Source organism: Pygocentrus nattereri, chromosome 30 (assembly GCF_015220715.1).
Source record: "Pygocentrus nattereri isolate fPygNat1 chromosome 30, fPygNat1.pri, whole genome shotgun sequence".
Lineage (NCBI taxonomy): Eukaryota > Metazoa > Chordata > Actinopteri > Characiformes > Serrasalmidae > Pygocentrus > Pygocentrus nattereri.
In genome coordinates this window covers 18448472-18475271 of record NC_051240.1, presented here as the reverse complement: position 1 = coordinate 18475271, position 26800 = coordinate 18448472, and the positions used below count along the sequence as shown (strand labels likewise).

The following is a 26800-nucleotide window of genomic DNA, read 5'->3' as shown; positions in this document are numbered from 1 at the left end:
TTTCTCTCTATTGTTTTAAATTATTTAAGTGTTTATTCTTTTATATAAATGGCTGCAACTGTAACAACTGCAATTTCCCCCTGGGATCAATAAAGGAATCTGAATCTGATTCAGTGGAACTGCTCACTTTCATTAATTGTCACATAATGATTGAAAGCTGGTCTACAGAGAAAAGCGAACTGAAGAAGGCTGTCTTCAAGGTTTGTGATTTGAGATTATACAGCCTTATTCAAAAGTATGAATACCCCCACTTTGGCATTTTTCTGCAAATTTTAGTGCACAGTTTCTATTTATTTGCTGAGTTTAACGTTTTGGGGGAAAAAAAGTCAAACGTAAAGGAGAAAAAGTAACCAAGCTGGCTTGACTCAGGGGGCCCAAACCTTTTAGACTGTCCATTTTAATGAATTGATGGCTTGGTTCAACCAATTATTTGATTCACAAGTCAAATAAATTGATTCTCTTCTAAATTCTATGACATTCGGTTCAACGAGTGAGTCTGATGTCTACTCACTAATGGAGTCAGACTCAAAATCTATAAAGCACGACTGCATGTAGAGGCCATTTCCAGTCTTCAGAAACACACTGCAGTCTGATTTATTTTTAAATGAATTCATTCAAAGTGGTCAGTGTCTTCCCCACATATGTCTTCTGAGTTTTTATATATTGTTAATAGTGGTAAAATAGTAATAAATCCCGTTTGTGAGGGAGGTTCCTAAGGCATTAAATGCTGCAGATGTCTGGTTCCTATCATCACCACTGTGAAAAATTCTGATTTAGTATGTTTCTCTGCAGTGGAGCATTTCACATCTAGCCACTCTGAATGACTTTGCTTACATTTAAACAGTTTAATTATGCAGAATAAAGAAAAAATGAAATGGCCATTTAAAAAGGTTGTTCTTAAAGGAAATCTACAAATTAAAAAAAAAATCTTTGCATATTTTAATAATTACGATGTAAATAAATGTATTCAGATTGCTTACCAGAGTCATAATGTCAATAAAGTTTTACTGTGGCTAAGCTCAACTTACACATGCTGTAACTCCTCAGACTTAAATGAGGTAAAACGAGAATTGGCAAATTCTCAGAATGGATTGCTGCTGAGATGCTCGGATCAGTAGGGTAAATGTCTCTCAACGCTGCCTCACATTAGATGGTTTTAAAAACACTGCCTCATGCCTGAGTTACTGATTTACAATAGTTTTGTGTTAAAGCTGCACTATCTAAGTTTTGGGGATTTGGAGACCTCTCTGGTGGAAGTGTATAACTGCATACAACATGGGCAATAACATTTTGTAACATCAGTTGTGCTTTGGACCCCTTCTCCAAATGGATGAATCTGATGATTGTGAAATAATATTCAATAAGAACTCGGTGAAGGACGTGTCATCTGAGGCTATAAGGAAAATATCATCATACGGAAGGAGTTTATTGATAAAATATATCCTTGAACTATCATTAATAAAAGGTTTGCAGCAATTATTAATTTAGAAATTGTTAAAATACAGTCATTTTTAACTGAGCCAGATAGGCCCAGGCAGGCTCAGGTAGGAGAAGTTAGGCCTGGTGCTTTTAGGCGAGGAGTGTTTGTGCCAGGCACTGCTCAGAAAGTCTTGAGAGACAAGCAGACACCTGCATGTAAGAAATACTGCCTGTTCATTAAAAACAAGCTAGCTTTTAGTGAGGAGATAGATAAGCAGCAAGCAGGAGCGGGTCGTAACTCTTAAATAATTAAAAAGGCCCAATATGGAGAGTCGTAAAAATGGTCCTTGTATAGCATCGAGGTGTCAAAAAGTAAATTTAACATAGCAAATATAATAACAGCCAATGGAAACCTTAGGATGGTCGGAGAGGATTTGTGAAGAAAATACCCCGGGGAGGAGCACTGACCGTAAATTGAAAAACAGTATAAAACCTTATGTATTGTGGTGAATCTTTGGATTTTTGGCTATCCGCAAGCCGACAAGTAACCTGGAACTTAATAAAAGCCTTTTTCTTCAAAAGAACCAACGGCTGAAATTTGGTTCTTCATCTTCTTCATTCTTGCAAGAAAATCTTTTAAATTTTTTGGTGGTATTGCTTTTTGTACTTTGCAAGAACGTATTTAATCTTTTGATTTAAAACCCTTTTTTAATATTAGAAAACAGATTAAATTAAAATTAGAATATTAATAAAAAAGTTAATTAGTTGTAACATAATACTACATCCGAGAGCCAGGGTGGAGGCTGGACTGCTCTAAAAAAAAATCTTCAAAAGTAACTCCATCGATGCTTGTTTATTATTATTTTAAAGTCGATTTCTAAAGAAGACCTCACTTAACGGCTCCTTTACAAATACTGCAGTTCCTACTAAAGCCTGAGGAGACTGATAAATCAATGTGATGAGACAGTTATTCATCTCATGGTTAATAAACTATTTTGAGAGATGATCAAATGAATAATCTCCACAGTAGTGGACGTCTTCATGAGAGACAAGCTTTAGCATCAGTGTCTGTTGGGGGGTTATAGGAACGGCAGTGAAGTAGATCAAAAGAAAAAAAAAGAGAGTTTCAGTACTTCATGTAAGTGATAAGTGAAATATTTTTCCATGTGCTTTATCAATATGGATTCTAAATGTAATGCATTATAACAGAATACATTTAGAACAGCATATTAAGTATTAAGCCATCAGTAACTTTTAAGTATTTTTGCCCAACTATATGTTTGCATTATCACTGTGACTCCTGGTTCCTATCACCACCACTGAGTCAGTATGTTGTCTAAAATTTCACATCAAAGTATTCAGAATGACATTTGCATCTCAAGCATGAAAGCACGCAGAAATGTTGGGAAATGGGAGAACAGTCCGGTCATCAGTCATAAACAAGCTGTTCTAGGGTCACTCATCCTTACACCAAGTGACATCCTCTAAATTCCAATGCTGGTCACCTTCACACGGGGCCTTCAGTATGATGAGATATGACGGGTCAGTTGCTGTTGAGGGCTGATGTACTGTCCACCTGTAAGACACAAGAGGCTGTGATGACTGTCCAGTTACGGCTGAAGGGCTACTGTATGTCTGGTGTAGGTGGTGTAGTGTGTGGAGGCGTGCGTGCTTCTCCTATACACTTTTCACATTCGTGAGAGTAACCCACGCAATCCGGATGTTTACCATCCGTGCCAGGCTTGCGAAGTGAGAACAAAATGACTCGGCAAGGGTAACGAACGTTGCCACGGGCATAAATACAAACCCCACATAAGTCTACTGTCAGAGGGAATTACCGTTAAATGCACACTTACACTCTCATTTTCCTCTCCCTCGTTCCCCTCCCCACTTCATCTCTTTGATAAGGTAGTTAGCAGGTTAGGCTAACTCATAAAAAAATCCATCACTGATTCTTTTGCATGCCAGTTACATGGAACATGACGCGTGTGCAGATTTCTCATGTTCTGCTCTTTGCATGAGAAACTGTTTTATTCATGAGCGCATGAGATGGTATGAAAATATTCTTCATACTCCACAGCAGAAGGGGACTGAAGTTCTGCCCTGAAGTTTTGACTTTTCTAATGTTGAAAGCATTAGACCCTGTTAGACTGTTCTAATGTTTAGTGTTGGACCCAGTTGGACTGTTCTAATGTTTAATGTTAGACCCTGTTGGACTGTTCTAATGTTTAGTGTTAGACCCTGTTGGACTGTTCTAATGTTTAGTGTTAGACCCTGTTGGACTGTTCTAAAGTTTAGTGTTAGACCCTGTTAGACTGCTCTAATGTTTAGTGTTAGACCCTGTTGGACTGTTCTAATGTTTAATGTTAGACCCTGTTGGACTGTTCTAATGTTTAGTGTTAGACCCTGTTAGACTGTTCTAATGTTTAGTGTTAGACCCTGTTGGACTGTTCTAATGTTTAGTGTTAGACCCTGTTAGACTGTTCTAATGTTTAGTGTTGGACCCTGTTGGACTGTTCCAATGTTTAGTGTTAGACCCTGTTAGACTGCTCTAATGTTTAGTGTTAGACCCTGTTGGACTGTTCTAATGTTTAGTGTTAGACCCTGTTAGACTGCTCTAAAGTTTAGTGTTAGACCCTGTTAGACTGTTCTAATGTTTAGTGTTGGACCCAGTTGGACTGTTCTAATGTTTAATGTTAGACCCTGTTGGACTGTTCTAATGTTTAGTGTTAGACCCTGTTGGACTGTTCTAATGTTTAGTGTTAGACCCTGTTGGACTGTTCTAAAGTTTAGTGTTAGACCCTGTTAGACTGCTCTAATGTTTAGTGTTAGACCCTGTTGGACTGTTCTAATGTTTAATGTTAGACCCTGTTGGACTGTTCTAATGTTTAGTGTTAGACCCTGTTAGACTGTTCTAATGTTTAGTGTTAGACCCTGTTGGACTGTTCTAATGTTTAGTGTTAGACCCTGTTAGACTGTTCTAATGTTTAGTGTTGGACCCTGTTGGACTGTTCCAATGTTTAGTGTTAGACCCTGTTAGACTGCTCTAATGTTTAGTGTTAGACCCTGTTGGACTGTTCTAATGTTTAGTGTTAGACCCTGTTGGACTGTTCTAATGTTTAGTGTTAGACCCTGTTAGACTGTTCTAATGTTTAGTGTTAGACCCTGTTAGACTGTTCTAATGTTTAGTGTTAGACCCTGTTAGACTGCTCTAATGTTTAGTGTTAGACCCTGTTGGACTGTTCTAATGTTTAGTGTTAGACCCTGTTGGACTGTTCTAATGTTTAGTGTTAGACCCTGTTGGACTGTTCTAATGTTTAGTGTTAGACCCTGTTGGACTGTTCTAATGTTTAGTGTTAGACCTTGTTGGACTGTTCTAATGTTTAGTGTTAGACCCTGTTGGACTGTTCTAATGTTTAGTGTTAGACCCTGTTGGACTGTTCTAAAGTTTAGTGTTAGACCCTGTTAGACTGTTCTAATGTTTAGTGTTAGACCCTGTTGGACTGTTCTAATGTTTAGTGTTAGACCTTGTTGGACTGTTCTAATGTTTAGTGTTAGACCCTGTTGGACTGTTCTAAAGTTTAGTGTTAGACCCTGTTAGACTGTTCTAATGTTTAATGTTAGACCCTGTTGGACTGTTCTAATGTTTAGTGTTAGACCCTGTTGGACTGTTCTAAAGTTTAGTGTTAGACCCTGTTAGACTGCTCTAATGTTTAGTGTTAGACCCTGTTAGACTGTTCTAAAGTTTAGTGTTAGACCCTGTTAGACTGCTCTAATGTTTAGTGTTAGACCCTGTTAGACTGTTCTAAAGTTTAGTGTTAGACCCTGTTAGACTGTTCTAAAGTTTAGTGTTAGACCCTGTTAGACTGTTCTAAAGTTTAGTGTTAGACCCTGTTGGACTGTTCTAAAGTTAAGTGTTGGACCCTGTTAGACTGTTCTAATGTTTAGTGTTAGACCCTGTTGGACTGTTCTAATGTTTAGTGTTAGACCCTGTTAGACTGCTCTAATGTTTAGTGTTAGACCCTGTTGGACTGTTCTAATGTTTAGTGTTAGACCCTGTTGGACTGTTCTAATGTTTAGTGTTAGACCCTGTTAGACTGTTCTAATGTTTAGTGTTAGACCCTGTTAGACTGCTCTAATGTTTAGTGTTAGACCCTGTTGGACTGTTCTAATGTTTAGTGTTAGACCCTGTTGGACTGTTCTAAAGTTTAGTGTTAGACCCTGTTGGACTGTTCTAATGTTTAGTGTTAGACCCTGTTAGACTGCTCTAATGTTTAGTGTTAGACCCTGTTGGACTGTTCTAATGTTTAGTGTTAGACCCTGTTAGACTGTTCTAAAGTTTAGTGTTAGACCCTGTTGGACTGTTCTAATGTTTAGTGTTAGACCCTGTTAGACTGCTCTAATGTTTAGTGTTAGACCCTGTTGGAATGTTCTAATGTTTAGTGTTAGACCCTGTTGGACTGTTCTAATGTTTAGTGTTAGACCCTGTTGGACTGTTCTAATGTTTAGTGTTAGACCCTGTTGGACTGTTCTAATGTTTAGTGTTAGACCCTGTTGGACTGTTCTAATGTTTAGTGTTAGACCCTGTTAGACTGCTCTAATGTTTAGTGTTAGACCCTGTTGGACTGTTCTAATGTTTAGTGTTAGACCCTGTTGGACTGTTCTAATGTTTAGTGTTAGACCCTGTTGGACTGTTCTAATGTTTAGTGTTAGACCTTGTTGGACTGTTCTAATGTTTAGTGTTAGACCTTGTTGGACTGTTCTAATGTTTAGTGTTAGACCCTGTTAGACTGTTCTAAAGTTTAGTGTTAGACCCTGTTAGACTGTTCTAATGTTTAATGTTAGACCCTGTTGGACTGTTCTAATGTTTAGTGTTAGACCCTGTTGGACTGTTCTAAAGTTTAGTGTTAGACCCTGTTAGACTGCTCTAATGTTTAGTGTTAGACCCTGTTAGACTGTTCTAAAGTTTAGTGTTAGACCCTGTTGGACTGTTCTAAAGTTTAGTGTTAGACCCTGTTAGACTGTTCTAAAGTTTAGTGTTAGACCCTGTTAGACTGTTCTAAAGTTTAGTGTTAGACCCTGTTGGACTGTTCTAAAGTTAAGTGTTGGACCCTGTTAGACTGCTCTAATGTTTAGTGTTAGACCCTGTTAGACTGTTCTAAAGTTTAGTGTTGGACCCAGTTGGACTGTTCTAATGTTTAGTGTTAGACCCTCTTAGACTGCTCTAACATTCTAAAGTATCAGAACCTGTTTAATTCACTCTTGTATCCTTGTTGTGCTTTGTAATTGTAAGGGGTGGGGTTTAGAGACAGGATTCTTATTCAGAGTCTTGCTGATTGGACACTTCCTGGAGTTATTGTTACAGTTCAAAACATGAATCAAAGAAACACGGGCATTTCCATATAGAGACAAACCAGAAGACATGAGCAATAGTTAGACCCTGATAAGCAAGGACACTCAGTAAGCCACTGCTTAGGAAATGAAAAATATAGTTTAGACCTACAAAACATACGCAGAAGGCCTTGCAACTTGGCAGCCCAAAGTGAGCGATATATATATGTGCATGTGTGAAGGAGTCAATGGCCTACACCCTTTAAAATTGCTTCTTCAAGGATTCTCTAGCAATAAAAATGGTTCTTTAAAGAACCATGAACACCAAAAGAACCCTTGGCATGATTAAAGGGTTCTTTGCCGCATGAAACGCTCTTAAGAATGTGCTATAGATGGTTCAACAATAAGCAATGAACTGCACTGCAGTCATTTCTGTTTCTACACCCCAAGCAAAACTCCTCTGCCAAAGGCATTTAGCCAAATCAGAACAGTTTCCCCTGGACAGAAAAAAGAAAAATAGAACTCATCTTGCTCTGTTTGGAGAATGAAGGGTTGCACGTATGACCCCAAGAACAGCACAGCCCAATGAAGTAATATTGATAATAGAAATATGAATTGAAATCACTTTAATCCAAAGATGATGGAAGGAGGTGGATTTGTTTCACATGGGGAATACTTTTTGTATTTTTTTTTCTAATGAAGATTTGGCAAATCCAGCCCTGTGCGTACTTGTGTGTGTTTTCTTATGCTGTCTGTTCGGTGTCCAAACACACTATATTTCCAATAATATTCGCTCATGTGCCTTCACACACATATGAACTTGAAGTGAAATCCCATTCTTAATCCATAGGGCTTAATATGATGTCGGCCCACCCTTTGCAGCTATAACAGCTTCAACTCTTCTGGGAAGGCTTTCCACAAGGGTTAGGAGTCTGTTAATGGGAATTTCTGACTATTCTTCCAGAAGAGCATTTATGAGGTCAGACACTGATGTTGGACGAGAAGGCCTGGCTCACAGTCTCTGCTCTAATTCATCCCAAAGGTTTTCTATGGGGTTGAGGTCAGGACTCTGTGCAGGCCAGTCAGGTTCTTCCACACTAAACTCGCTCATCCACGTCTTTATGGACCTGCTTTGTGCACTGGTGCGCAGTCATGTTGGAGCAGGAAGGGGCCGTCCCCAAACTGTTCCCACAAAGTTGTGAGCATGAAATTGTCCGAAATCTCTTGGTGCTGAAGCTTTAAGAGTTCCTTTCACTGGAACTAAGGGGCTGAGCCCAACTCCTGAAAAACAACCACACACCATGATCCCCCCCTCCACCAAACTTTACACTCGGCACCATGCAGTTAGACAATTACCGTTCTCTTGGCAACCGCCAAATCCAGACTCATCCATCAGATTGCCAGACGGAGAAGCGTGATTCTTCACTCCAGAGAACTCGTCTCCACTGCTCTAGAGTCCAGTGGCGGCGCTTTACACCACTGCATTCCACGCTGTGCATTGCGCTTGGTGATGTAAGGCTTGGATGCAGCTGCTCAGCCATGGAAACCCATTCCATGAAGCTCTCTATGCTGTTCTTTAGCTGATCTGAAGGCCACATGAAGTTTGGAGGTCTGTAGTGATTGACTCTGCAGAAAGTCGGTGACCTCTGTGCACTATGCCCCTCAGCATCCGCTGACCCCGCTCTGTCATTTTACGTGGCCGACCACTTCGTGGCTGAGCTGCTGTCGTTCCCAATCTCTTCCACTTTGTTATAATCCCACTGACAGTCGACTGTGAAATATTTAGCAGTGAGGAAATTTCACGACTGGACTTGCTGCACAGGTGGCGTCCGATCACGGTACCACGCTGGAATTCACTGAGCTCCTGAGAGCGACCCATTCTTTCACTAATGTCTGTAGAAGCAGTCTGCAGGCCTAGGGGCTCGGCTTTACACACCTGTGGCCACGGAAGTGACTGGAACTCCTGAATTCAATGATTTGGATGGGTCAGTGAGGACTTTTGGCAATATAGTGTACATAACTGCACAAGTGCAATCTTAATAAATACTTGCACATTTGTGCTTAATGCACAAATATGTACATCTAAGCATGCACTGAAGAAAGACCACAAAAAGCAAGTGAGGAAAGTGCAGTTGTTTATTTTACATGGTTATCAGGTGCTACTAGTAACAAACAGCAACTAGACATTAAAAACACAGCACTCTGCCTCCGAGCATTACAGTGAACTTGGCTATCTCCACAGCCCTCAGGGGAAGTCTCTTGATGTTAGAGAGCTTGCAAACAACTTAACACGCTGTCCAGTGTTCCACTGGGAGAGTCGTGATCTATCTCTTTCTCAACTTTTGGTTTTAAAGAAGGACACCCTCCCCCACCCCACCCCCACCCTATGAAGGCTGTAGAGAGTGAGACGGAGTGACAGGCAAAGAGATTGATGAGAGAGGGTGTGTGTGTGTGTGTGTGTGTGTGTGTGAGAGTGTGTGTGTGTGTGTGAGTGTGTGAGTGTGTGTGTGTGTGTGTGTGTGTTCAATATGCTTATAGTGTGCTCTCTCGCCCCTGCAGGGCCCAGGGTCTAATCCCATCTGCTTCACTCTGGCTTAGCGCTGATGGGATTTAACATCTGCTGAGGTACAAGCCCCGCCTCACGTGGAGGAAGGCACATCAGATAGTCAAAAGTCGCCTGCCCTATCTTTCACGGCTTGTACAGTCAGCATAAATCCAAGGTGAAGTAGTGGCAGCAGCTGATTTTGTGTGTCAACAGCCAGGGTTCCAGGTTTTTTGAACACAGATTATGCTTAATCAAAGTGACTCCGTCAGTGGAAAGTCTGCTTTGAATATAATTTAAGCCTATCAGTCGGACACAGGGTTGATTCAGATCCTCTCATATACAATCAATAACTAACACAATCCAAACATCCCAAATCAAACTTCTCTTGCTGGCCATTTTATTAGAAATACCCACCTAGTATTTCTACTTTGGTGTGGAAGGCCTTATCTATATTGCACCAAGCCCTGACCTCAACCCCATCCAACACTATTGGGATGAACTGGAATGCTGACTGTGAGCCAGGCCTTCTTGACTAACATCAGCAACTGACCTCACTGATGCTTTCGCAGCGGAATGGAAGTGAATGCCTTCAGTCAAGCCTTTCCAGAGGAGGCTGTCACCTTGCCCCTTAAAACTGAGTTACAAGGGGTAGTGGTTAAAATCTTCTCTCTGAAATGGGACCCTCAAATAAAAAAGAGCATTACTTCATTAACAGCTAGCGCTGCTCTGTAGGCGACCCTGCCAGTCTTCAGTGACAGCAGAGGAGGGTAAAGTTCAGCTCCTCACTGCTGGGCTTTAGTTACATCTAGGGCATCATAAGCCTTCAAAGAGTGTGACAATTATTTCTTATGGCCCACCTCTAATTCTTCAGTGATATGAAGCTGAAGTCAGATATTTGCCAGCTTGTTGTTGGAATTTTCCCATTCTACCTTAAATATTGCAGCAATTCCAAGCCAAAAAGTGCCAGAATGTAACTGCCGCACCATTTAAGGTGGAACTGGAAATTTAGCAAACTACTACAATTTTTATCATTTTTAATGGAGAAAATTCTCACATTTGTGGGTTTTTCTTTTTTTTCTCATAACAATCCATTTGGAGGGCCATGTAGGCACAACACTTCGCCCCATCGTGAACGTGCAAAACTGAAGGGTAAGGGCTAAGGGCTACTTTACAGTGCACACGTTGTTGAATTAGTTCAATTAATTTTCTCCTCCAAGCGTGTTGAGCCATCAGATGACATTGCTACGCATGCATTGAAGCTTCCTGTGTCTCAAAGGAAGCATATGTTAGCCATCACTCCCAGCTTGGTCACACTTGTGATGAGAAGACCTAGCTAGCAGGTGGAATTGACAACGACAAAATTGAAGGAAAAAATGGTAAAAATATAAAAAACCCAGACCAGCACAAAAAGAAATACCCAGCTAAGAGCTGTTCCATGATCAAAAGCTCACCACAAACGAAGGGCTGGTGAATTACTAACACAAGCTTTTCATGCACAAGCTTTTTCATCCAACTGTGCGCCAGAAAGATGCAGCTAAAAGGTAGGCTTCTAATAAAGAGTCCAGTGAGAGTGCGCTGTGTCATAACCCATGAAGCATGGGCCTTGTTTATCCAGCCATTAAGTCAATCAGACACTGACCCTTGACTTTGAAACAAGACAGCGTTTCTGACAAAGCCTTAAAATAGCCTAGCAAGCTGACGAGGCCACCAGATGTTTCTGTGAGCTTTGTAATTGTCCTTGCGCCACCAGAAAGAAGTGGGACGTGGCAGCAGATCTATGGCAATTGTAAAATTGTAATAGCTTTTAAACGCAGACCATTTAGAATATTTACAGGCACAATGCTTTAGTGAGAGGTATGCAATATGTACTCACTTTGCAGCAAGTCTTACAGGAGATCATACATCATGATGAATTTGAGCCTCTTCTTCATTTCCTCCCATCTGCTGTGGGGAACATTTTCTAGTGTGATTAGATCTGTACGCATAAGGCCTCCATCACAAAAGAACAGGGCGAGGCTATGTGTGATTGTGGTCAGCAAAATACAATAAAAGTGACAGAGAGGAACGTTACATAAGAGTTTATGGTCCTTCTAGGCCAAAGCTACATTAATAGAACAGTAGAGCATTGTCTTTCCTACTTTGATAACATAAGCACATAGCGTCCAGTGCCAGGAAACAGAGTGCACTTGAATTAGACTAAAGTGTAGGTGCACTGGCCAAACCTTCATGTGGGTTTATCACCAAGATTACACAAACAAGACAGAAGGCAATGTTGTGTTTTCTTTTTTGCCCATCTTCCTGACATTGGATCATTAGTGAATGTGTGTCTGATGTCTACAGAGCCTTTTATGCCACAACAAAACCCACTTAAACTTCAAAGGGTCTTCAAATTGGTCCTACGAAAGATGAAAAGCAAGCAAAGTGGCTGCGTGCGTGTAACATGACGACATACTTTGTGTGTTTCTGAACTGTAGGTGTACACTCGCTATGGAAAGTGCTACACATTCAACGGGAACAAGACATCTGCCAAGCGGACGCGCCAGGGGGGCATGGGGAACGGCCTGGAGCTGATGCTGGACATACAACAAGATGAGTACCTCCCTATCTGGAGAGAGACCAGTGAGTAAAGAGTAAACCGTACCATAAGTACTGTTGCCTTAACTAAAAATGGCCCAGCCCTAATCCCCTAAAAGCTATTATTATTGAATGACTACTATGAAACTAATAACGAAAGTAAGTGTGAGTGTGAGGAAGAGAAATCTGCATTCACTGATGGGCTTGTGGAGTTGAAATTAACTGTGTACATGTAAAATGGGCAGAAAGCTGATCTCTGTCAGATTTGTGGTCAGAAACTGACCACAAATCTGAAACTGACAATGGTGAGTAAGGAGAGAAATTGCGTATGACAACAGTTGGGCAACAGCCAATAAATCTATGAGGTAAGTGGAGCTCATAAAGTGGCCAGTGTAATGAAGTTGGTGGAAAGTGTCCAATCTGTGCTTCTAACTTACAATTAAACAGCTGAATTAGAATTGAAGGACTATTTTTATTACTGTGCCTTTCTGATTGGCTGCACTGTATTGGCCTATATCTTTAGTGTGAATTGACAGGGCTAAACTGCAGTAGGCTGAATAGGCATGAACACTACATGGACAAAATTACTGTAACACACCACTTAACGACTGGATTGGTGTTTCATTCAATCCCATTGCCACACACAAGTACCTAGTCATGCAGTCTGCCTGTGATACTGTAACAGGATGTCACTGTTACAACAAATCAGTTCTCAAAATTTCTTCCCTCCTACATATTCCATGATCAAGTGTGAGCAGTATTATTGAAAACTGGAAGAGTTTAGGAACCACAGCAACCCAGCCATGAAGTGTCAGACCACGTAAAGTTACAGAGTGGGTCGTCGAGTGCTGAGGCACAGCGTGTAAAAGTCACTAATGCTCTGCTGACTCAATAACTGGAGACCCAAACCTGCTCTGGCATTAACATTAGCACTAATACTGCACTGGGAGCTTCATGGTAGGGTTTCCATATCCAAGCAGCTACATGCAAGCCTTACATCACCAAGCACATTGACAAGCGCTTGATGGAGTAATACAAAGCACACCACCACTGGACTCTGGAGCAGAGGAAACATATTCTGTGCAGTGATGATGAGTCTGGGTTTGGCGAATGCCAGGAGAACGTTACCTGCCTGACTGCACTGTGCCAGCTGTAAAGTTTGGTGGAGGAGGGATGATGCTACAGAGTTGTTTTTCCCAGTGTTGGACTAGAACCCTTAGCTCCAGTGAAATGAATTCTTAAGGCTTCAGCAGACCAAGACATTCTGGACAATTGTATGCTTCCCACTTTGTGGGAACGGTTTGGTGAAGGCCCATTTCTGTTCCAGCATGACTGAGCCCCAGTGCACAAAGCAAGCTCCATAAAGGCCTGGCTGGGTGAGTCTGGTGTGGAAGAACTTGACTGGCCCTGTCCAAGCCCTGACCTCTACCCCATCAAACACCTTTGGGATGAGCCAGGCCCTCTCGTCCAACATCATTGTCCGACCTCACAAATGCTCTTCTGGATGAACGAGCAAACACAGACACACTCCAAAATCTTGTAGATCATATTAATGCATTTTGATTTAGAATGGGGTTCATAAAAGCTCCTGCAGGTTTAATGTGTAGGTGTCCCAATACTTTATCCATACAGTGTCAGTGCAAATGCATCGGTTTTTATAACACCACAAAAACAACAGTTTTCATATGTGGACTGACAAGTAATTATTGACCCTTATTAGTCCCACAACAGGAAAATTTCAGCATTTAACCCACCGGTGCAGTGAAACACCCACATATATACTAGGGGGCAGTGATCACACTTGCCTAGGGCAGTAGGCAGCCCTAGCCACAGCACTTGGGGAGCAGCTGGCAGTTAGATGCCTTGCACTTCAATCATGTCCTTTCTTGTCGGCTCAGGGGATCGAACCAGAGACTTTGCGGTCGCTAGGCTGGTTCCCTAACCTCCAGCCCACGGCTGCCTCCAAATGGTCCATTTTGAAACATTAACAATGATTATATGCCACACCAAAGTCTTTCATTTCAAAAAGGCCAGGGAAATTTGGTTTCCCATTAAAGTCTGACCACACAAAAGAGAAAATGACTAGATGTTTACTTGCCTTCCCTTTCTGCTCAGATGAGACAACTCTGGAGGCAGGGATTCGTGTTCAAATCCATAGCCAGGACGAGCCTCCCTACATTCACCAGCTGGGTTTCGGAGTCTCTCCAGGATTCCAGACCTTCGTATCCTGCCAGGAACAGAGGGTATGATCCAAGAATGAGAACATGCATCTGATAAGGGAACACGAGAGCACTGAGTGTCATACTAGTGTATCATTGAAATGAAACAAATTTCCCTCTTACCCCATATGTAGTCACTCGGACAACACGTTTATGGTATATGTTTAAAGTCTGTTTCTGTAAGATTTGAACTCACGCATACAGTCACACAGTTGTCATAAATCATACAAACAAATATGAGATTACAATATATTCTTAGGTTAATGTAATGGGCCTCATTCATCAATATTCACCAATACGCTGTTCCATAAATCTGTTCTTGAGAAAGGGGGTAAGAAACGATTCATGACGTGGTCTTAAAGCACAGAACTGTTCACATCTTTGTGCTCTTGAGTGTGTGTAGGTTCCGTTCTTACCTAAGAACAAATCCCAAATAGGAAATAATTGGTGAAGGTCAGAATCGTCGTAATTCAAAAAGATATTCCTCCTTCATCGATTGGTAAAGGAGGCCCAATGTCGCTTCGTCCTTGAAGGTGAAAGAAATAGACTTGGAGTCTTTGTATCTTATTATCATGTATGGAAACAGAAACTGACATCCTTAGGACACATTTAAAATGCCCTATTTACATATTTTCTTACTTGTTTTTAGACATTTAGGTATGAAGAACCAGATTTTATTGCTGTTCTCAAAAAATCTTACTAAGTAAAATTTGCTTAATACGATTTTTTGTATGTCATTGCTGTTGAAAGTAAAACCTCATATCTCCAAAATGGGTAAGTTTACAAGAGAAGATAAGCACACTTATCATATTTAACGGAGCATATATGTATATGTATATGCAATATAGTATAATTTTTTTCCCAGTTTTTGTTAATGCCTTTTTTGCAGTGTATCTCAAAATCCTTGAAGTAACACAATGTAAGAGGAGACTCATTCCTAAACAAATAAAACGATCAATATCATAACTATTGACACGATTATCACAACTTGATGAAAGACATTTGTTCTTTTTTGAGCCAAGAATGACTTAAAATAAGGCTAATTTTAGTACGGATAAAGATAATAGTTCTTAAACTATCTAAAATAATCTTACACTAAATCTTATGTTTTGTAAGGCAATCAATAGCAACGGCAAAAATTCTATTGTTTTGGCTGCATATGAGATCATTTTGCTTGCTAAGTTTTTTTGCGGTGAATACTTTTGGGGTTAAAGGATAAACTGCAAATATGTGTAAACTATCCCTGCAAGAATCTAATATTTCACATTATCAGATTGTTGTAAGAATATTATAACGTCATTTAACCTATTTCTATACATTTTACTTGATTCTCATTTTGACTAGTGAAAGTGTTTTCCATCGGTAAATAATGGCACTTGTTTCAAATATTAATTCTTGAAATAAGCAAAAGTATCAGGATTATTTCTTAAGTGTTAATATCAGATTATTAGATGAACTAATGTACAACTAAAATGTACAGAATTAGATGAAATAGTCTTATAATATTCAACTTACAACATTCTCTTAATGAGAAATTTTAGATATATTATCTAACTCTGATGCTGCATCATGTAAGATTTATGGATCTGGAGCCCTCTCTGGTGGCAAGGTGTAATTGCATGCACTGCGGATGAATCGGATGATTGAGAGAAACTGATGATTTGAAAGAGAATTTAAAGAGAACTTGGTGAAGGACGTGTCTTCATAGGATGTAACTGACTTTTAGACTATTGTCATCAGTATAATGTTCATTCTGACACCTAAACATTGAGTCGGATCTTATGTTTAACACGGGTTGACGCTGATATGTAAACACGTATGATGTGGTCTGAAAAATGACCACCAAATCAAGCCTGAAACCTCCTAAATGACTATTTCAGGCTTTGCAGGGCGACTCACGGCAGCATGTGTTTATTTTTCCTGACACAATAATGTTACATCTTTCGATTTGAGCAAAAATCTTACTTAATGTGGCTTGAAGATGTTTTTACTTGCTTAGATATCATTTTTACAGTGCACTTTAACAGCACATAACTTTGGCTTTTGAAAGGCGTACACAGGGACACACTTACAATATTGGTTTGATGTGCATTTGAGGACTTATACTGCCTCCGGTGATACTTGTGAGGACCTATAAAAAGGTGATTCTATTGGTAAAGACATTTGCTTTTGTTAACCCAGCACTTTTTAATGTGTTTCTCTGTAAACGTCCCACCAGCTGTCGTATCTGCCACAGCCATGGGGGAACTGTCGAGCATCGTCTGAGCCTGTTATCCCAGGATACGACACCTACAGCGTGAGCGCCTGCAGACTGCACTGCGAGAGCATACAGGTCCAGAGAGAGTGCAACTGCAGGATGATCCACATGCCAGGTGTGTACCTTTAAATGTGTGTGTGTGTGTGTGTGTGTGTGTGTGTGTGTACATTTTGTCTCTGTATGAGAACCAGAGGAAGTGAAGCTAATCTACAGTGACAAACACAGCAGTCCTCATTCTGAAAAGTGCTTTCCTACAAAGGCTGGATGGTTCATTTTTAAAACAAAAGGGAAAAAAAATCCTTTTAGACTCTGAAGTGAACATTTAGGGTCAGGCTTAGAAGATTCGTCACATTTACAGTCACATGCAAAAGTTTGGGTACCCTTGGTCAAACAAAATGCTCTGTAGATTCTCTTAGTAAAAATGAGTTAGAGTGGCCATGTTTTGGCTTTCAAAAAAAGAGGACATTGGGGGCCCACATGGTGTCACATGGCAGACTGTAGGAGGAAAATCCAAATCCTGGACATTTTAGGCAATTTAGAAATCCTCTTGGGATGCCGAAAAAAAGGACATGACCTGAGAAATGAGGACATATGATCACGTTAAATAAATGCACATCCTCTACAGAGAGCAGACTTCAGCACATTTTAGAGCACATTAACTGTTTATTTGCTGAATTTCATATATTGTGGAATTTTATGTGCTGTTTTATCTTTTATGTTTTATTTTTTTCTGATATTTTAAACTGTCATGATCATGAAATTTTAGTTGAGTATTAGTATATAACATTGGTTGTACTCAGTGGTGGATGAAGTACACAAACCATGTGCTCGAGTTAAAGTAGAGACACCCTGTGTAAAATATCACTCCAGTAGAAGTCGAAGTTCCTCCCTTTAGACCTCCACTTGAGTAAAAGTACTAAAGTATTTACCTTCAAATGTACTTAAGTATAAAGTAAAAGTACTAAAAGAGTAATTCTGGCTCTGATGTCCTGTTATCATTTTTATAACAAGACTGGCAACTTAGTTCCAAGTTTAAGTTGAATAAAAACTGGCTTTAAACTCAGGATCACAGATGAGCTCCTTTACTATGTTGATCTGTAGGCGTCTGTTCATAAACATAAACCAGCCCAAACTCATTTACTATAAAATGAAATGGTGTTTGTAGAAATTCAGAAAAAAGCCGCGTCAGTCTCGACTGCATATGTGGACATATTTCTATATTGAGCTCTATTTACACAAAGTTAGGTTAGTTCATCATTTATGTTGAACAGACTCTCCCAAAGTTTTACGCTGCTGCGCTGACGTTGAACCGCGTGCTGCACTGGGTCGGTATGACCAACAGGTCAAAACCAGCTCTAAACAAAGTGACCGCTGGGCCCTGATTGGTGCTCTGGCTTTGCGCTTCTTTCGTTTTGACATGTTACGTTTTTATACACACAGAAACCAAAAGGAACGACAGATTTCTCAAAATGTAGGAGGAAAAAGTCGGATATTAGACTCTGAAATGTAGTGGAGTGAAAGGAAAAAGTCGCCCAGAACGGAAAAACTTAAGTACAGATACACCAAAAATACTAAAGTACAGAAACTAATTACATTTACTCAGTTACTCAGTTACTATCCAGCACTGATTGCACTGCCAAATCAGTACTCAGACACTCACACAAACGTCTACAGTGATGCAGAATTATGGGTAGAGGTAAGCAAATACCTATTCTGCCAGGAAAATGCTAAATGCTAAAAATGTTAGCATTAGCTACATAGCTAACAAATAAACATTACTCAGTGCTGCCATCTAAACATTTTCTTTGTTATCATGAGCCCCATGATGTCTGACTGAATGCACTTTAGCATTTTGCATGTGATTATAAATACTTACATTTCACTGATTTGGTCAAAAACCTTTTTTTTTACACTGATATACTTACATTGAGACGAGGGGACCAATAGGAATGCTACATATTTTTTTAAATGAAATCATATTACATTAACTGACACTGAAATTTAAGAATGCTTTTCTCTCTCCTATCAAATTTCTGTGTTGGAGACTATTTTTACCAAACTTTGATCTGACAGCAATGATAAAATAATCATAATCAATCAGGCATAACATTATGACCTAGGCTGACGTGGTGGTGGTGTGTTAGTGTGTGTTGTGCTGGTACAAGTGGATCAGACACAGCAGTGCTGCTGGAGTTTTTAAACACTGTGTCCACTCACTGTCCACTCTATTAGACACTCCTACCTTGTCGGTTGACCTTGTAGATGTAAAGTCAGAGACGACAGCTCATCTGCTGCTGCACAGTTTGTGTTGGTCATCCTCTAGTCCTTCATCAGTGGTCACGCTGTTGGCTGGATATTTTTGGTTGGTGGACGATTCTCAGTCCAGCAGTGACAATGAGGTGTCTGATCCACACAGACCAGCGCAACACACACTAACACACCACCACCACGCCAGCGTTACTGCAGTGCTGAGAATGACCCACCACCCAAACAGTACCTGCTCTGTGAGGGTCCATGGGGGTCCTGACCACTGAAGAACAGGGTAACAGAGTATCAGAGAAACAGATGGACTCCAGTCTGTAACTGTAGAACTACAGAGTGCAGCTATACAGTAAGTGGAGCTGATAAAGTGGACAATGAGAGTAGAAACAAGGAGGTGGTCATAATGTTATGCCTGATTGGTGTATACATGCCATCACATATGTCCCATGATGTCCTGACATTATAGTAAAAACTTGTGTGCATGTAGACTCACTGCTTTTAGAGCGCACGTCTCATCTGTAAATTCACCTTATTGACTGGCACACACCATCAGCAGTTCCATCAATCATCCTCACGCTTGTCAGTCAAGCCGTTCATTGGAAATGGATTTTCGGGGCCATTTGTGAAATGAGCTTTCCGCAGAGATGAGCCTCAAGCTCCTTGCCAGTCACATCTAAGGCCTATATAAGCGCAGCACATCTCATTGACGATCAAGCTTTCAGAGTGCCAACCTCTTCCCTCACCGCTTCTCTGTCGTTCTTTTCCCACTTTTATGGGTTCTGGAAGAGGAGTCACTTGGGCAGCTACATTAATCGGCTCACAGCTTGCAGGACGGACTACAAATCAGATATTTGTACAGTTCATCTATTCATTTATGCATTGCGGAACATATCTTTGATAAAAGAGGCCAGACCTCACCTACAGCCTAGTGGCGTATATGACATACAGGGACACAGTACATACCCACTAAGGGTTCCCACATTTTTTCACACCAGGGCACCCATGTACAGATTCTTGTGTAGACTTGCCTCTTTGATATTTACATGTAATTCATTTAGCTCTAATTTTCACTTTGAACTAAAGATGGGTCAGAATGTTTGGATATTCAAACACAGTCATGAAGTCACATAGTAAATTAGGAATTTTGATATGCAAATTATCTTCTCTCTAATATTCGTTCTCAGCTCAGAATGATGAGCTGTCTGAATTCTGTGCTCCATCAGAGGGCAGTGTAGAGCCTGCATCTTTGGTCAGTGATTCACGACCCTGGATTTTTTGGAGTTTCGGAGTTGGTGGAACCCCTCGACTCCACTTAATTTCAACCAAGGCAGCACCAAAGTCACCAATACAAGGATGTAGCGCAGGGATGTCGGAAGATATTTTAAGTTGGGGTGCTGATTTTTTTCTTAATATTAATAAAAAAAAATTTTTTATAAATATAAAATTATTTTTTTTTATTCACATCAAACCGAATGTGTAATACACAGGTGTATATAATTTGGTGAGATACGACAATATATAAACCTAACAGACCAATGAAGCCACTGCTTTCTCGTTCTAGATTAACTTTGTGCCAGTGAGCTTAGCAGCGACCAATCAGATTATTTGGTTTGTGGCTTGGTAACCGATTGTGTCACACCCCCAGTCACACCCTGAGATTCAACACTTGGAGGCCATCGAGGCCGCAGTTGATAAAATGTTATTGTTACGTTAGATTATTAAAAAAAGAATTATGAGGTTGCTTTGTGGCTCAGAACTCGTCTATAACTCGGCATAGACTTTCCCTCTTTGAAGCTCAACCTGCTCTGTTTGCTGCCCTGTTTGAAGATGCACCCGCAAAGAGGCCAGCATGCTGTTCAGTAAATCAGAACTACTGCACACTTTTAGCACGTGTTGATCGTTATTACTCTCAAACTATTATAAAGTTTAAAACCCATTCATTCATAATCATTAGCCTACTGTGTTTTGCACACAGAGGAATTAGATCTCTGCGTTTAACCCATCCGTGCAGTGAAACACCCACATACACACACACTAGGGGGCAGTGAGCCCTCTTGCCCAGAACGGTGGGCAGCCCTATCCACAGCACCTGGTGAGTAACTGGGGGTTAGCCGCCTTGCTCTAGGGCACTTCAATCACGTGCTGTCGGCTGAAGTGATCGAACTGGTGACCTTCCGGTCACAAGGCTGGTGCCTTAACCTCCAGCCCACGACTGCTGTAATGTTGCTTTAGAATGTTTTGTTGTTATTATTATTTTCTAACAGTTGCAATCCTGAAATCAGGGGGTGCGCCAGCCCCCTCGGCTCCCCCACGCCCCGCATGCCTGATGTATTGGAAGTAAAAGCATCCAAAATGTTGTTTACCTACCCTACCATTCAACTCCTTGACGTTATGTCTGCTATGGCATGATGTTGACCGAGTCAGCTCCAGGCATTTGGCCAACAGTCAACCCTGACTCCCGCACACAGAGTAGTGGAAGAACTGACTCTTTTGGCTTCGACGCCCTCATGTGTATTTTTAGTCAGAGTTTCACATGATTTAGTCTGAAGTCGCATAGAAAATGAACCACAGATGAAAACTAAGCACAGAAGAACTATTCTACTGCAGTTGGCTACAGGCTGCTGCACACTGGAGGAGAAGCCGGGCAGCAGGTAGTGCAGAGTGCAGCTATATTACATAGGAAGCATCGCAGAAAAGTGCAATTAAGCAGGAACCTCATTTAAAAATCTACTCATATATATTTAATTGAATAAAACGTTCAGTGTCATCTAGTGAATTTATCACAAATGGTACTAGCTAACACAATTTTCACAAACTCTCTGTTTTCCAGCTGTAAGGTATGGAGGGGTGGAATACAATGTAGCCACACTGTTAGAAATTAAGGTTCTGTGCAGGAACACTTTTTGTTCATCAAGGAACAAGCAATGTAAATGTAGCCTCAAGGATGCGCCAGTGGTGTTAATGTCCAATTGTGCACCTTAAATACGTTTTTCCAGGTGAAAAGTCCCTATTTATACCTTTTAATAACCAAATGTTTTAAAACAGAACAACACAATTGGATAGGGCTGCCCACCGCTCCGGGCAAGTGTGCTCACTGCCCCCTAGTGTGTGTGTTCACTAGTGTGCATGTATGTGGGTGTTTCACTGCACGGATGGGTTAAATGCAGGGGTCTAATTCCACAGTGAGACAAATGGTTGTTAATTCTATAAAAATTCTATAAAAGCCTGGAGGCGAGGCGGGGTGTGTGGAGTCAGTCCAGCTTAGAAGAGATCATTTCAGTGGATTATGGGTCAGTTATGTTCCCAGACTAAAGGTACGGTGAGGTACCCTGAGGCTACCACCCCAGTGACAGGAGGGGCACTGCCCAGTGACGTTTCATACCTTTTTCTCTGAGAGTGTAGACTAGTGATGTTAGCTGAGGTGAAAACAGACAATTTATATGAGTTGGTTTATCTTAAAGACTTTGGATTGACATGCTTGGTCTTGTGGTCTGATTTTCAGATAGCTGGAGTGAGATTTTCAATTCTGTGTGCAGAAGTGTAGGAACCTGCCTAAAACACTCGTTTGAACCACATACTCGTTAGCATTCAGACCAGAGTATCTGACTGGTCTCTTAAACCAGTACTCAGGCACCTTCAGTCAGTCCACACTTGTGCTCTAATGCAACTTCAGACATCTTAAAGCCATTAAGAACGCTATATACTTGGCGCAGGTGTGTTGGCAGTTTTGAAGCTGCAGTTTCTTCTGCCTAGTGTTCCAAACAGCATCTGTTCATAATTTTAGTCAAGTGTAACTGGCTGTCTTGTTGAAAGTTAAATGGAGTTCGCATTTATTGCTATTTTCAAGCTTTCTGAAGCCACTTTCCGCGCCAACTGCAAATGTCGTACTCCGTATTTCAGAGCTGAGGGCGATGCAGACAGTGTCCTCCCAATAGGTTAGAATATGAACCAACCAGATGTCATCATGCAGAAAGAACAAATAATAGTTCTGATGCACAGCGTGGCATAACAGCTTGAGAACAGACCCAAAATTGTGAATCTCACACCAAAAACTGTGAGATTTAGCAACCCAGCATGTGAAAGTGAACACCATTGTTAGCTTGCCAATGTCAGCCTCAGACATGTTCCTCACAGAGGTACAGAGCCTCTTATATCTATTTTATGTTAAGCTGGCCACAACTTTCAGGATTTTCAGGATATCAGTTGCATTCTGACTGCCTATCCATACGCAGTTCAGTGGGAAACATAGCAGTGGAATATGAATGTGAAGGGCAACCGTCAGCGTTGACCCCATCACCAGGAGATTACGAGTTCGGAAGTCCAAGAGAGCACTGTTGGCTTGCTCTCTCTGGGTGTGTAAGACGGCCCTCCCACTGCCCTTAGCACGATGCTGGTCAGCGCAGGCATCTGTTAGCTGACCTAACAGAACTCGTGGTTAGTGCTCTCCTCCAAGTGTGTTCAGCTGTACAATGATGTTGCATTAGCAGCAGTTGGAAGAGATGTGGTAGTTGGCTTCACATGCCTTGGAGAAAGCTTGTGTTTGTCTTCACCCTCCTAGTGGTAGGTATCATGTGATTGGGGCAGGCCTAACTAGTGGGGGGAACTGGATCTGACTAAATTGGGAAAAAAATCCCCCCCAAAAAAAGGAATAACTGTGTGAAGTAATACCACGGCATTGCATCTTTACAACATTCTTTAAAGCATTTAGAAGCTAGTAAGTGAGATAACCTTGCATGTTTGCTGGCACAGTACCACTTTATTTCCTTCGGGGGGGGGTGTTTGCAGTAACCATGTGGTTGGTTCCTTTGCAAGACAGCCAGTTGGCCTTTTCCTTATGAACTAGGCAGTTCTTTGCTTCACTGACAAATGGAAACACATCAGACCCTCTATGACAGGCAGAAGTCTGGCTTCTTAGACTGGCTTAGTTAACACAACATTGCAAATCCCATATGGACTCTATCAGAAATTAGCATCCTTTTAGTGGTGGTATAATATGAAATCAAAGGGCTACTTACAAAAATACTGCTACATTTAATATAATGAACAATGAAAACTGCGGCTGGTTGGATAACCCATGCTTTGCTTTACAGTGGTTGTGCAAGACTATTGAAATGACCTGGAACGCCACACAAAATAGTCTCTCAAATATTAACATGTAAAAGGTGTGAAAAAATTCCGATATTCAAAATTTAAAATTGTAACCTACACACTACATCAAATTTTCCTGATTAAAAATGACTCCATAATTCAGTCATTGAGATATAAAGTCAGCCCAAGAGTCTTGGTGTGAAATGGTTCATTGTAGGAAAAAAAAGCAACTCAGATTGCTTTACAGTGGTGGTGATAGGAACCAGGGGTCATGACATCTAAACTGTAAAGATAGTATTTTATTTACTATTCATACCAGCAGCACTGCTGTGTCTGATCCACTCGTACCAGCACAACACATACTAATACACCACCACCACGTCAGGGTTACTAGAGTACCTGTTCTGTGAGGGTGCATGGGGGTCCTGACCACTGAAGAACAGGGTAACAGAGTATCAGAGAAACAGATGGACTACAGTCTGTAACTGTAGAACTACAGAGTGCAGCTATACAGTAAGTGGAGCTGATAAAATGAACAGTGAGCGCAGAAACAAGGAGGTTATGCCTGATCTGTGTATATGTTATATTGATAATGGCAAAATGCCTCCAACATCAATACATACAAGAAGGGTTTGTGAAGGTTTTGGCCTAAAAGTCCATCATAAACCAATGTCTCGCTGCCATCAGGCAGTGTACTCAATCATTTTATGCTATAACTTTCTGTAAGGGAGCTTTTAGAAGCGTGAAACGCTTCAGATGTCTGGATTCTATCACCACCACCACGAATGATCATTTTCTGTTTTTCATCAAAACACTCTGAATGACTTTGTTCACATCTTCACCATTAAATGTTTAAAAAAATATTACAAAGGTAGAATTCTCCTTTAATTGCATTTGTGATGTTTTCAGTGTAGAGACGTCAACGAAAAATGAAAAGGGATTACATAAAAGACTTAAGAATAGATATTATGGATGACTACATGCAGAATATTCCTCATCTCAGCAGTGATAACAGCATACAGAATGCATGGAAGGAGGCTCAGAAGAGTCTGAACAGGTATCAGGAGCACATAAATCACATCAGCACAACCAGTTCGGACGATGAACAGGTTGAAAGAAAGGTGCAAAATACAGGGGGTCCTGGGATAACCTCTTGGACCCACCGAATTTCTCAAAATTCTGGGAGCCCTTGAAAATTATGATGTTACACTGTCCGTTAGTTAATGGACTTAACTAACCGATGCAGCACCGGTCAACCTCAGGGTGGCGCTCTTGCAAATTGCGTAGCAACTGTAACTACATTTACATTTACAGTATATACCAGACCCTCTTATCCAGAGCAACTTACAATTTGATCATTTTTACACAGGTAGGTGAAGGTAGTGTTAGGAGTCTTGCCCAAGGACTCTTATTGGTATAGTGTAGGGGATTGAACCCCAGTCTACAGCGTAGAAGGGTTACGCAGTACGCTATGCCAGTCACGAACTATGCACCAACTGCACCAATTATGCCTGGTTTTCCTCTGAAACACGTTACAATGTGCCACAGCATAATTGCAAATCTGAAAACTTACCAAATTTCCCAAGAGTTTGGTGGAAAGAGTGAATTGTTATTCATTTCTCAAACCAAAGACACTACAGGAGATGTGTAAAAGAGCATTTCCAAAATTGTTAAACATTTTATTGTTGTTGAAGCTGGCATCCACTACGGCGAGTGAGTAAGCAGCCAGCCAACTCTGGAATAGCCAGCCAACATGGGACTCCCCCAAATACCAGGGAGTATTTCAAACACTGCCACTCCACAAACCATGTAACAAGAGCTGTGGAAGGCCAAGGAGATGTGCGTGTTGTCAGTGACTAAAAAGCTAACAGCAGAGCTCAAAGCAAAAGACTTGCAGATGGACTGAGCCAGAAAGATGGCATCAGAAGAACTGTCCAGAGAGAAAGTGAAAGAATAAAAGAGAGAGGAAGCTGAGATGGCAAAGGAGAGAAGGACTGCACAGAGTACAACACTGCACAAAGGAAGAACTTTGCCTTGATGAAGCGTATCCAGAAGCTGGATCAGCAGCTAAAAATAAGCTGCTGGAGAAGGATGAAGTGATACAGCAGCTAGAAAAGAAGTGGAATGCAGAAAAGAGAAAGGTGAAGAAGGCGATCGAGGGGTTAAACGAGCTTCGCTCCAAAAATACTGAAGCGCTTGAGAAATGCACGGCCTTGACGGAGAAGAAGCTGGAGGAGCTGGAACATGAAAAGATCATGAGAGCTGATAGTGAAGCTGGAGAAAGTGATAAGGTAGATATCGTCCTCTCAGAGGATCCTGTGGTAGCCGTGAAGAAACAGGGGCTGCTGCAGGAGCTGAAGCAGAAGTGAGAGTGTCAGAATGAGAACATGAGCAAGAAGGAGTCCAACAATAAAAGGAAGGCTGAGGAGATGGAACAGAAGCAGGAGAAAACCACAAAAGACATGAGCGAAAAGACCAGAGAGAATCGTAGCTTCTGGAAAAGACTGTGGTGCACGATATCACAAAAACAATCCATTCGAAACAAGCATTATTTTGCGGCTTAGTTTCTCTATGTGGACTGTACGCACTGGGGAATGAAAGGCCTTTTGGTTTTCCATGATATGGGCCCTTTGAAGCAGGCTTGTCAAACTGGGCATCTTTCATTCCACAGTGCAGTGGAGATGACCTTTTACCCTCATCCAATGCACTGAATTCAATTTATAAAGGCCTTGCTAATTAGATGATGAGCTGAATCAGGTGTGTTTAAGGAGGCAGTGAGCTGAAGCCTGCAGTGTTTTGGCCCGCAAGGACTGGAGCCTGACACACATGCTTTAAAGAGACTATATAGCCGTGTTAGGACTGCTTCCTGAGTTCTTTTTAAGCAGCAGTCAATTAAGATCCCTTATTACCAGGGGGTTTGTGATGAAGCTAGAAGCTCCAGCTCATCACCGACACAATACACATGTGCAATGTATGTTCACATAAAAGTGCTTACCTTTCGATGTGGCCTGTTGAGACTCCTAGATGAACCACTGGGGCGGTTGTCATCCGCTTTTATCCAGGTTGGAAGGGCCCACAACCATATGGAGAGAGGGGGGTGGATCC

At 41.2% G+C, this 26800-nt stretch overlaps 1 protein-coding gene across 1 annotated transcript in view; it reads left to right on the top strand.

The window, feature by feature from the left end:
- Positions 1-26800, top strand: part of asic4b (acid-sensing (proton-gated) ion channel family member 4b) — a 100508-nt gene that overhangs the window by 58997 nt on the left and 14711 nt on the right. Inside the window, exons 2-4 of the mRNA XM_037536344.1 lie at positions 11770-11914; positions 13985-14112; positions 16307-16460. Of these exons, the coding sequence (XP_037392241.1) occupies positions 11770-11914; positions 13985-14112; positions 16307-16460 (427 nt within the window). The remainder of the gene's footprint in view (positions 1-11769; positions 11915-13984; positions 14113-16306; positions 16461-26800) is intronic.